This window comes from Peromyscus californicus, unplaced genomic scaffold (assembly GCF_007827085.1).
Source record: "Peromyscus californicus insignis strain IS unplaced genomic scaffold, ASM782708v3 Scaffold_3__1_contigs__length_106647218, whole genome shotgun sequence".
NCBI classification, from domain to species: domain Eukaryota; kingdom Metazoa; phylum Chordata; class Mammalia; order Rodentia; family Cricetidae; genus Peromyscus; species Peromyscus californicus.
In genome coordinates this window covers 60397296-60410188 of record NW_026294551.1, presented here as the reverse complement: position 1 = coordinate 60410188, position 12893 = coordinate 60397296, and the positions used below count along the sequence as shown (strand labels likewise).

At 51.6% G+C, this 12893-nt stretch overlaps 1 protein-coding gene across 2 annotated transcripts in view; it reads right to left on the bottom strand.

Moving 5' to 3' along the window:
• Lrrc75a (leucine rich repeat containing 75A) overlaps nucleotides 1-12893 on the bottom strand; it is a 42718-nt gene that overhangs the window by 8762 nt on the left and 21063 nt on the right. Inside the window, exons 1-2 of one of the 2 annotated variants that reach the window (XM_052757107.1) lie at nucleotides 11804-11948; nucleotides 5453-5581 (exon numbers count right to left, since the gene is read on the bottom strand). In XM_052757107.1, coding sequence (XP_052613067.1) covers nucleotides 5453-5572 — 120 coding nt within the window. In that variant the 5' untranslated portion in view covers nucleotides 5573-5581; nucleotides 11804-11948. Of the gene's footprint in view, nucleotides 1-5452; nucleotides 5582-11803; nucleotides 11949-12893 lie in introns of those variants that run through there. The other variant, XM_052757106.1, reaches the window with a different exon arrangement.

The following is a 12893-nucleotide window of genomic DNA, read 5'->3' as shown; positions in this document are numbered from 1 at the left end:
TGGGTGAAGGTGACACAGAGAAGCGGATGCATCATGGGGGGCTGCCAGGGAGGCAGGAGAGAGGAATGGTGGGTGAGGTCTATACCCTGGGATCTTCTTTCTGGGAGGACGGGGAAGTTGGGAGGGTGACAGAGGCCATGCCCACAGAAGGGACTGAAAGTGACAGAGGTCATACGCAGGTCAGAGAAGGTGTGGGCAGAGGGCAGATGAAGGGGTTGGGAATTGGGGCTAGAGATCTGGGCAGAAAGCACAGGGCTGGTGATATTATTAGTTGTCAGTGTGATGAATGTAGCATTACCTGGGCGATGGGCTGCTAATCACGCCCGTGGGGGCATTGTCTTGATTGTGTACAGGGGATACCTGGGCGATGGGCTGCTAATCAAGCCCGTGGGGGCATTGTCTTGATTGTGTACATGGGAGTGGGGAGAGGCATCAATAAACCGAGCAGAAGCATGCATGTGTCTCGGTGTTTTGATTGCGTATGCAATGTGACCGGTTACTTCAAGCTCTTTGCCCCCTTGACTCCCCCCACATGATGGACCATCCCTTGAACCGTGAGCCAGAATAAACCCTTTCTCTTTTAAGTTGGTTCTGTCATAGTACTTATCACATCAACAAGGGCTCCAGAGGAAGAGCAGGTGTAAAGGCAGGGTGGGAATGACCAGCTCCTATGGGGACATGCTGACTAGGAGGAGCCCATGGGACCCCCACCTGGGATTCCTCGGATCTGGCTGAACAAATGGAAGACGCTGAGCGGGGAGTGGAGGGAACACTGGACCAGGAGACAGAGAAGGCACAGAGAAGAGGTGTGAGTGAAGCAAGGGGCACCTGGGATAGGGTGGCTAAAGTCACCTTTGGCGGCCACTCCGTGGCCAATGAGGGCCTTTCCCAGCACAGGCTTGGCTGGGGTGGAGAGTAGCGGTGCGGACTGGTAATGGTAATAGCTGACTCTGCTGGCAAAAGAATGGGATACGAGGACGGGGCATGACACAGAGATGGCACATCCTGAGTTCCTTTCCCACCTTGGATTCCCAGGGCACCTCAAAAAATCGACACTAGTGGTGGTGAGCGGGCAGGTCCTCTGGCAGTGGATTCACTTTATTTTTAGTCAGTATGCAAAACAACAGGTCTTATTATGACATTCTCATACACATATTATTACATCTTATTCACACTCTCTCCCTGAGTGCTCTCCTCTGACCCTCCTCCCACTCGCTGGAACAGCCCCCTTCTGCTTTCATGACGCCCACACTCTGGGAAAACCGCAATGTTTTGTCTGTCTTCTCTCCCATCCCTTCCTTCGCTTATTCCCGACTGCTTCCCGCCTCCCAATCCCTTCTTCCTGGATCCTAGTCCTGCAGGGAGGGAGATTCTCTTGTGCAGCTACGGTGGAGAAGCACGGTGCTCAGGGGCCTTAAGGACAAGAAGGGCCAATGGATGGGATGGGGTATGGGGGCACGCCCAACATCATTTTGGGGTGCTCTGGGACGGAACTGTTACTAGTTTCCGGAAGAAGCTGACTCAAATCCCACAGCTGAGCTCCTCTGCTGTGGCTCCTCCTCCCATAAGTTCCCCGGGTTTCCAGATACCCGAGGCTGCGCCCTCTCCCTCAGTTGCCCAAGCTGGATTAGCTCAGGCAGCAGACTCTTCAGAGAACAAAGGCATAAAGAGGGATGGTAGTGCACGGTGTCGGCCACAAGAGGGCAGCCGAGCACAGGGCGAGGCTGCTGCTGCCGGAGAGAGCCGGAGTCAATCTCGGCCTTCTCATTGGCTAAGCCGGGACAATAGCTGAGCACGCCAATTAGAGTTGAGAGTCCCTGTAAAAAGAACAGGGACGATCCCCCCTGCCTGCCTGGACTAAATACACCACGGGTCTTTTGTTGTTTTGTTTCTGTAATGCTTGGGATCCACCCTGGCCTCGGATGGCAGGCCCACACTAGCACCAGCCACACTTCCCACCCTTAACGATGACTGAGCATCTAGAAATCATTTCACTCCGGCACGGTCCTACCACTCCCTCTTTGCAAATGAGGGAACTGAGGCATAGAGTTCAACAGGCACCTTGTAAGAGGGAATGAATCCTGACGTTGCCCCTTGGCTCCTACCAACCTACCCACTCTGCTCCTCTCGTTAGAGACCTGGCCCTTTGCATATTCATTCAAGGTGCTTTTATCCTTTTCCCAACTCATTCCCTTCCCAGGCTCCCTCAAGGCCTTCTTCCAGAAGAGAATAGCAAAGAGTGGGGCCAGCCCAGAGGAGGACAGTGTGTGTGTGTGTGTGTGTGTGTGTGTGTGTGTGTAGGGTGGTGGTGGTGGTGGCGTGTGTATGTGTGTGTGTGTGTGTGTGTAGGATGGTGGTGGTGGTGGTGGTGGTGGTGTGTGTGTGTGTGTGTAGGGTGGTGGTGGTGGTGGTGTGTGTGTGTGTGTGTGTGTGTAGGATGGTGGTGGTGGTGTGTGTGTGTGTAGGATGGTGGTGGTGGTGGTGTGTGTGTGTGTGTGTAGGATGGTGGTGTGGTGGTGGTGGTGGTGTGTGTGTGTGTGTGTAGGGTGGTGGTGGTGGTGGTGTGTGTGTGTGTGTAGGATGGTGGTGGTGGTGTGTGTGTGTGTGTAGGATGGTGGTGGTGGTGTGTGTGTGTGTGTGTGTAGGATGGTGGTGGTGGTGTGTGTGTGTGTGTAGGATGGTGGTGGTGGTGTGTGTGTGTGTGTAGGATGGTGGTGGTGGTGTGTGTGTGTGTGTGTGTAGGATGGTGGTGTGGTGGTGGTGGTGTGTGTGTGTGTGTAGGATGGTGGTGGTGGTGGTGGTGGTGGTGGTGTGTGTATGTGTGTGTGTGTGTAGGGTGGTGGTGGTGGTGGTGGTGTGTGTGTGTGTGTGTGTGTGTGTGTGTAGGGTGGTGGTGTGTGTGTGTGTGTAGGATGGTGGTGGTGGTGTGTGTGTGTGTGTAGGATGGTGGTGGTGGTGGTGGTGTGTGTGTGTAGGATGGTGGTGGTGGTGGTGTGTGTGTGTGTGTGTGTGTGTGTGTGTGTGTGTGTGTGTAGGGTGGTGGTGGTGGTGTGTGTGGGTGTGTGATGGTGGCAGCAGGAAAGGAGGACCCAGCATGGACGGGGACAGTGAAGAGACACCTTGTAGGGACTGGACCCGGACAAGCGAACAGGGCCTGTGGGTAGCCATATTCTCCGCCATGTGGGAGGGTGGGAAAGAGCCCCGTGAAGAGGAAACAGTACGTAATGGAGCAGAGGGGGGATGGATGGACTTATACAGCATGCTTGCTCAGTAGTTCCAAACCTCCACAAAGCTGAGCTGCCTGCGGGTGACAAGACACCGGGCTGCGTGGGAGTCTGTTAGCTGCGATTAACCATGCAGCAGGCTCAGTGGCGGACTGTGGAATACTCCCAGCAGCCTTTCCTTTCGCCCGTGGGGAAGCGTGGAGGCATGGCCCAATTGGCGGGACTCCAGGCACTGCGTGAGGTCTCCCCAGAACTGCCCAGGGACACTGTCCTGAAGCACTGGGGGAGGGGCTGTCTGAGGGACTTCCCCAGGATCGGTTGGAAAGAGGCTCAGGGGCTCAAAGCCAACCTACAGCCTGCACTGGTCTCTCGACTGTCAGATGCCATCTGTCCCCTTCACTTCCCAGGCACCTTCCTAAGAGCACCTAGGACTATAACAACCTCGTCTGCCACTCAAAGGCTTCCCTCATTCATAAATTTACCCATTCATTAATCAGATTCTGACTGCTCCACTCACTACACACTGGACACTGTTGAGATGGACGGCCTGCCCGTTTTCCTTGGCTTACCCCTCCCCCACCCCACCCCCATCTGTTTCCTGCCCGTCTCTGAGTCTCTGTGTCTCTGCTCACGGGACTGCTCTGCACAGTACATCACCAGGTTCTCTTGTCCCTGGTTTCTAGCTGGGCTCAGTTAATGAGAGCAGCCCAGGATCAGGAGGAGTAAAGGGCCAAGCCGTCTCATTCAGCACGTGTTGGAACCTCCCAGACCATCCTGTGCTTTGTTCCTGGCAGCCAGCCCCATGTAGTCTCCTTCCAGGATTTTATCAGAACTGTCCCGGGGATCAAGAGAACAGAAGGGCCGGAGGGATGCTGTGTGCATTCTAGGACAGGTATCTTGGCTCGCTCTGTGATACAGGACACTCAAGCAATCCTGGGGAGACACCCACATGGCAACAAACGGCGGCCTCCTGCCACCAGCCCCACAGTGTGCATTAATGAACTCCAGTAAAGCCCGACACCTGTAGCCCCGGACTCCTACCCTGCAGAGACTGTTTAACAGTCCATGTTCACTTTTGTGTTTTGTTTTACTTACTTATTTTTAATTTGTTTTTTATGTATGAGTGTATGTATGAGGACAAGTGGGTGGGTGCATGGGAATGCCATGGCACACGCACCACACCGTGGTCAGAGGACAACTGTCATGGCACCTGACTGTAACTGCAGCAGTAGTGAGATGGAGGTGGAGGCAGCCAGTCTACCTCAGTGGGTGAGATTCCAGGCCAGTGAAAGACCTCGTTTCTAATCAAAGGTAGAAGGCATCTGAGGAACAGCAGGCACTTGAGACTGTCCAATGACCTCTATGAGCGCATGTACACAGGTGCATGCATGCTTTTGGACACATACTCATATCCTCTTACCCCTTCCATGCATGCTTGCACACACACACACACACACACACACACACGCGCGCGCACACAAATTCACAATGGAACATGCTGTTTCCTGCCCGTTAGAAGACATAACTGTGAACAAGATGGATAGCTCTCAAATGGGCATGAAGATAGCATTTTCCCTATTATTCATCGGTTGTTTTTCTGTTTTTTGTTTTTCGAGACAGGGTTTCTCTGTGCAGTTTTGGTGCCTGTCCTGGATCTCGCTCTGTAGACCAGGCTGGCCTCGAACTCACAGAGATCCATCTGCCTCCCAAATGCTGGGATTAAAGGCGTGTGCCACCACCACCTGGCACATTTGTTTATTTTTGAGAATTCTATTACCTGTCTCTTCTCTCACTTGTAGGCAATTCACTTCCTATTCTAGAAAAGACAGGGGTATGTCAACTGCAGGGCTTCCTCAGAGGCCTGTTTCTAGTACTTTCCTGTTCCCCAGGGTTCCAGCTTCAGCTACTTGGTTCCCTGTGGCTCCTCTCCCAGTCCACCAGCCCTCAAGACTGGCTTTTCTTACTGTCTCTTGTTGGACTCAAAGCTCCTCTGCCTGTCTTCTGTTGGCCCTGCATCTCCCACCCCTACAGCTAGTCTCCCTCTTCTCTACCTCTTGGTACTAGGCAGCTCCAGGAGCCAGAGAGAAGGTCCCAGAGGAAGCCACCGATGGGGTCAACCCCAGAGGTTTCTTTTTCCTTGAGCAACCATGGTCAGGTCTATGCTGTCTAGAGAGGGGGTCTACCTCACACCCTAGGAGACTTGGCTGCTTCAGACCACAACTGCCTACCGGCTTGGGGCAGTGGATGTAGCGTGCCAGACTAATGATGAGGTCATGTGTGATGGGGTCCACCAGGTTCCGGAAGCTGGCGTAGCGATACAGCACATCATCCAGGGAGGTTGACTCCATGCCCAGGTCCTGAAAGAGAAGAGAACGCCCAGAGGTCAGGAGCCACCCAACTCACCTACAGTGTTTTCCTCTTGTGAACCTTCTACTACAAGTGTCTTGGACATTAACTTTAGGATGGGTGAAGCAAAGACACCCCCTCCCCGCCCCCTACCCCGCTCCAGGAGGCACCACACTCCATCTGCAGAACTTCCACCAGGGCTCAAGGATTGCTGGGGCGTGACCAAGAGCGCTGGGATCCAGAAGCCCTGTTTCTGCTGTTCCGGGTTGATGGACTTCCTAAGATTCGTACCCAATGCCAGGGACAGGCCAGTCCAACCCTCTCCCAGGCCTGAGTTTCCTGAGCTGAAGGCTCTCTGCTCAGAGATAATGGAACAGGCGTGGTCTACCTGGCAGGGTTGGAATTGGCACTAAAAGTTGCTAGACCTTGAGCACCCCTCAGCCATGATGCAGCCCCTCAGGAAATCTACCTAAGAGCTCCACGGCCATGCTCTCTCTATAAAAGGGAGACAGTGACCCTGTCATCAGAAATCGGTGAGGGAAACAAAACTAAGCAACATGGGCAAAGCTTCTGCAGGGACCAGTGTCCCTTGTGGTCCCCCAAACCTCCTGAACCAGTTCCCTACCACCCTATGGAGCTCCTTTGGCCCCTAGACCCATCTGAGAATGTGCTGAAAGCCATTAACTCCAGAAAATACAGGAGTCGGGGCAGGACGGGACCTTGGCATATCAATTCCATGTTGGCCCTGCGGCCAGGAGGGTGTGTTGGGCTATACAGAACTTTAGAACTATTACCCAGGAATGAGGAAGACACGCCCCTACCCTGACTGGGACATACGGAAACCTGGGAAGTCCTCAATTCCAAGGGCATCAGAAGGCCATGTGGTCAAAGGCCCTTAGCCTAGCATTGAGCTTCCCAGCCCGACCTCTGCTTACGGGTCAAGGCTCCCTTCTTGGGGACAGGAAGGCAGAGGAAAGGGGGAAGCATGACAGTGACACCCAGGGCTAGAGGCTAGACTCACGGCTGAGGGAAGGAGGCCGTGGGTATGGGGTCTTTGTCTTCTTTTTCTTTACCTTCTTTTCTGTGTAGCCCAGGCTGGCCTCAAACTTTTGTAATCCTCTGGCCTCAGCTTCCCAACTACTGGGAATATTGGCCATGCCCAGCTAAGGGTTTTCTTTTCGCCTGCCCTGCTACCCTTTGGCTGTTGACTTAAGGCTAGTCTCTGTCCCTCACCCCTGTACATCTGTCCTTGGGGTGATTTACACCCAATATTCTCAGGCCCCTGTAGGCCCCTTAGCTTACTGTAAGTCTGTGGGCAAGAGATCAACCCACCTTGGGGTGTGTTTTTTTTTTTTTCCCTGACTGTAAAATGGGCAGGTCAACAACAAAAGTTCTCAAACTGTGTCCCAAGGTCCTGGGGTTGGCTGGTGGTACTGGACAGGAGGGAAGCAGAGCCCCTCTGGGTCTCAAACAAACTACTGCCAAAGAGCTACAAATGTGGGAGAAGACTGGTGGGCTTCCTGCCCTCTGTGTAGCCACTGGGTCCCATCTCTACGGGCCCCCCATGTTCCAGGCCATGTGAGGCCATCATATTCTTGGAAAGACCAAGAAATACCACTGGCTCATCCAGAGGCTGGGCAGGCCTGCCTTGGTGCAGACTGTATCTCTCAGGGCCTGCACTCAGTTGCCCCCTCTACCCTTCAATGCAGGAGCCCCATGGCTGACAGTGGCCTTCTCTATGGTGGGAGGTGGAAGCCCCCACCAGGAGTGGGGGGCTGGGTAACTGAGTCACAGGGTAACACCTTCCTGAAGGACTCCAGCCAGGGTGGGGCTCTCAAAGGTCCCAGGGCTACAGTAGGAAACGCCAGCCTGGGGCTGGTCAAAGGTTGCTGTACTTCATTGCTTGCTTGATTTCCGGCCACGATTGTGTCCAAGGACACTTGTGCACCCTAGTATCTGGGTGTCTTCTCTATGTCTCTCCCTCTAAGCCAGTTCATTGGGGACTTAAACGGGATATGAGGGAGAGGAGCTAACTGGCCCCTCTGGGTGTCTCAGGTAACAGCAGCTTGGGCCACAGTCCTGGGGAAACCAGCTCCCCTGACTGTAGGCATGAGGATACCAGTGCTGCGTGAGGGAACTGGAAAAATCAAATCCAGATGTGGCCCTTACAGGTGCTAGCCTTGGAGGGGCTGGGGTGCCTTGCGGCAGGGATCTCATCTTCCTCACGGCGGCTCTAAACAGCACATCTCTAGGAACTGTGTGTACAGATGGTTGCTCACCAGAAAGTCTGGGCGAGTATTACCCAACAGCAGGCTCTGAGTCACGGCCGGTGGGGGTTCAGCTAGGAGGGTGTAGCTGGGCTAGCCCCTCACTGCTCCCTGACTTGAAATGCTGTGCCTAGAGGTGACAGGCACACAGCGCATCTCCAGGAGGTGGGGCCCCACATGACACCAGCTCAGATAAGCAGGTTTGGGGACATTTTGCAATGGGATAAGCCATAATGGGCCTAGGGCCAAGGCTTTGGGCTTCCAAAGGGCAAGTATAAATTTATACCGGAAGACAGAACCTTTAAAGACGCTGGGAGGAGCCTGATCCGTGGGCAACCCGAGGCTCTTCAAGGGTCTCTGCCGTGACATGACCTGTGTTACAGTGAGCTCGCTGTATAGATCTCAGTCCAAACAACCCGCAGTGAAGGCCTGAGCACAGCAGCTGCAAAGCAGCTGTTGGTAGGAAGCAAGGCACCAGACGCGTTCAACAGGACACAGCCCCTCTTCTTACGTCTTCTAAAAATCTATTTCTCTCATATGTAAATCGGTTATCCATTTTTTTTAAATATAAAAAATCCAGCTTTGTGGAGATGTAATCCACATACAATTTACTCATCTATAGGACAGAATCTGGGGCTGAGGTGCAGCTAGTGCAGATTATACGGGTTCAATCCTCAGCACCAAAAAAAAAAAAAAAAAAGTGTAAAATGCAGTGGTTTTTAGTATGTTCAAATCTTTGTGCAACCACGATAGATTTTAGAACATTTTCATTACCAAGAAACTCTGTAACCATGACCCCATTCCCAATTCTCCCCTCTCAGGCACAGGGCAATTACCTACCTGCTTTCTGTCTCTATGTATTTCCTATTCTGGCCTTCCTTCTTTTGTTGTCTAACTGTAATTACAGATCTTTCCAGCGACATTGCCCTCTTCTTTATTGCTATTAATTTTAAATTAACAAGCAAGCCCTTTAGAGTCCCTCCTCAAAAAAAAAAAAAAAAAAAAGAATTACTTAACCAGGCATGGTGGCACACACCTTTTATCACAGCCCTCTGGGGCAGATCTCTGAGTTCAAGGCAGCCTGGTCTACTGAATGAGATCTAGGACAGCCGGGGATACAGAGAGAAACCCTGTCTTCAAAAAACAAAACAACTCCCCAAATATTTACTTATTTTTATTTTATGTGACTGTTTGCCTGAATGAATGTGTCCTGCATGTGTGCCTGGTACTAGTCGAGGCCAGAAGAGGACACTGGGGTTACCGTCAGATATGAGTCTCCATGTGGGTGCTGGGAACTGAACCCAGGTCCTCTGCAAGAACAGTCAGTGCTCTTATCCACTGAGCCATCTCTCCAGCCCCTTAAGTCCCTGTGGTGGTATTGTGTTCCCCAAAATACTGTGCACCCTCATAAACTTATCTGGGGTCAGAGACAGAACAGTCACTAGATACAAAGGCTAGAAAATGGTGGCACTCACACCTTTAATCCTAACATTCCAGAGGTAGAAATCCCTCTGGATCTCTGTGAGTTCAAGGCCACACTGGAAACAGCCAGGCATGGTGACACACGCCTTTAATCCCAGGGAGTGATGGCAAAAACAGAAAGATATATATAAGGCGTGAAGACCAGAAACTAGCAGCATTTGGCTGGTTAAGCTTTTAGGTTTTGAGCAGCATAGTTCAGCTGAGAGCCATTTGGATATGAGGACACAGAGGCTTCCAGTCTGAGGAAACAAGATCAGCTGAGAAGTTGGCCAGGTGAGGTTAGCTGTGGCTTGTTCTGTCTCTCTGATCTTCCAGTTCACCCCAATACCTGGCCTCAGGTTTGATTTTATTAATAAGACTTGTTAAGATTCATGCTACAAGTCCCTTTGTTTTAATTTCTAATAATGTCACTAGCATTAGAGAGGATCTCCGAAAGAACTCTTGTTGAAGCTTTCAATAACTTTAAAGACTTTACCCCAAACATCCAGGAACTGCTGTGATAGAAGAATGCGTTATTCTGGGAGAAAGGGACTAAGAGGGGAGCAGGAAGTAGGGAGCCCCAGGGAAGGCTTTGACTCTGCATCCCGAAAAACTCCTCTGGAAACATGAGTAGCTTTGCCCATTACTACTACGCCCAACCCTCCAGTGAAGTGCCTGGTCTATGTGGTGGTACTGGGGGTTCAAGGGAAACCCGTGCCCGCAGCTGGTGTCTGGGAGAAAAACACATTATCAACCCCGGGACTGGGCCCTAGACTTTCCACCAGAGAGAGCTTACACACGGGGACAAGGACCCAGGCACTCATCTCCCTGCCTTTTCTGTTGCTGTAACTGAATGGCCGAGTCTGTGTAACTCATAAAGAGATTTCAATTTAGCTCATGATTCGAGAGGCTGGGGAGTCCAATGCAGGGCGGTCACATTTGGTAAGGGTCTCATACTGTGCCGTGACACTGCGGACAGCATGAACGTGTGTAGAAATGGCACTGACCCACTTTGTAACAACGTGTGCTTGAGAGAACGAATCCATTCCCGTCTGTGAGAGAAATATTAAAAAGCTCTTTAATGTCAGCATTCGTCTGGGCGAGCACACTCCTTTCGCAGCCTTTGTTACTATAACTGGGGGTTTCAGACCTCGGTTGCTGTCACGGCCATAGTTATTTTTCCCCCACTTTTCATGTGTGTAGAGGGTCTGCGACCTGTGAGTACGTTTTTTTTTTGCATGTCTGTGGGTGCATGCGCACTGCGTAAGGTTGATGTCAGGAATCATCCCCGCTCTTCCACTTGTGCGCCGAGGCAGGCTCTCTCCATGAAGCCCAGAGCTTGCTGATATGGCTAGTCTTGGGATTTGTCTGCCATCTGAGGCTGGAATTACAGGTAGGCTGCCATGCCTACCCCACAAGTATGTGGCTGTGGTAGTTCGGACAATGGTTCCCACAGGCTCATGTGTTGGAATACTTTGTCCCCTCTTAGTGGAACTGTTTGGGAAAGGGCGGGAGGTGTGGCCTTGTTGGAGGAGATCTGCCATGGGGTGGGGGGTAGGGGGTGTGGGGGTGTGTGTGGGGAGGCTTTGAGGTTTGAAAAGTCCAGGCCATACATACCTAGTTAGCTCTCTCTGCCTGGTGCTTGTAGATCAAGATATAAGCTCTCAGCTCCTGCTCCAGAGCCATGCCTGCCTGCCGTCATGCTCCCTACCATGATGGTCACGGACTCTAACCCTCTGGAACTTTGAATCCCAAATTAAATGCTCTATTTTATAAATCGTCTTTGTCATGGCAATGGGAAAACTAAGACTGTGGGTTTCTGGGGATATGAACTCCTAGTCCTTAATGCCTACAGGACAAGCATTTTAACCGAGCCACCACCCCAGCTCCCATTATTATATTATTGTTACTTTAAATGTGAGAATAACATGCTGATCAAATCTCACATTGTATGCTGAGGTTTGCACGCACAGACACCCAGAACTGTGCACCGGGCTTGCACACTCGCCCTTGCTTCTTGCCTCCTGCCCACCGAGACCTCCACCCTCACTCTGAATCGCGCTCAGTCACCGAGCACCCGTTCCCCTCAGAGTAGGCAGAAGGGCTCTTTCCTGACACAGACTATGAAGACGCCTTTACGGCGAAGCCACACCTGAGGACAATTAGGCTCAACAGAAACTTCAAAATGTCAGGTATTTGGCCATCCTTGGGTATGAAGTAATGCAGACACCCGAGGCTGTCTCTCCAGCTGCGTTCGAACACGAGGATCCTATAGGCCTGTCTTGGACACTAAACCCCAGCTGTTTCCCGGGAGGCCAGTACCACAGTTGGTACTGTCATGACACTCTCTCAGTCATCAAATAAGCATCCCATTCACGATGACCCCAAATTTCTAGAAAATTTCCCCTAACTCTCCAACTACCTCTACAGTCCCACAGCTTCTCAGTGCCCACCCCCCGGCCCCCCAAACCCCATCGTTACTCAGTTCTCTTCACAGAAACGGACCTGTCTTCTTTGGCCTGATCTAGTTCTTAGATCCAAGAGGCCCTGCCCTCCATAGGGCTCCCAGAAATAACAAGCACTGGGAAGAAGGAGAGAATCTGAAGCATCTGTGCATTGTTGGTAGGAATGTGAACTGGTGTGGCCACTGCAGAAAATGGTGTGGCAGTTTCTAAAAAAAAAAAAAATGAAATACAGGATTATCCTAAGATCCAGCAATTCCATGTCTGGATGCACAGCCAGGAGAGTTGAAGGCAGAGTATCAGAGAGACGTTGCACACTCATGTTCACAACAGAGAAAAGGGAACATTAATCTGAATGCAATAAGCTAGTCACGGAAGGGCAAATCCTGTCTGATTCACCACATATGCGAGGCCCCTACAGTAGTGAACACACAGAGACAACACAACAGTGGTTGCCCAGGAACAGGGCAGGGCATTGTGGGACTACTGATCAACAGATGTTGAGTTTCAGCTCTGCAAGATGAGTTCTGGCGAATGGCTGGCTGCATGGTCCGAATGAACTTTACACTTGACGTGCGAGGGGCTGGGCTGTGGCTCAGCAGAAGATGCTTGCATGCTCGCACAAGGTCCTAGCATCATCCTCAGCACCACACCAAAACACTAAAGAAGTTCAACTGCTAAGTTGTTTTTTCAAAGACCTATTACTTAATTATGTATACAGCGTTCTACCTGCATGTATGTCTGCAGGCCAGAAGAGGGCACCAGATCTCATTACGGATAGTTGTGAGCCACCATGTGGGTGCTGGGAATTGAACTCAGGACCTCTGAAAGAGCAGCCAGTACTCTTAACCTCTGAGCCATCTCTCCAGCCCTCAACTAGTAGGTTTTATATCACATATGTTCTGCCACCATTTGAAAAAAGAAAGCGAGACCCAGGCCAGCAAACACATACACTATCTTGAGGCAGGAAGAGGAAGGCGCATCCACACCTGGCTTTGCCAATCCCTGCTTATTACATTTGGTTGCTAGAATTTATTTTTCCTTAAGAGTCAAGGTCTTACTATGTTGTTTCCCCTGGTCCTAAACTCCTGGGCTTAAGTGATCCTCCTGACTCAGCTTCTTAAGCCGCTGAG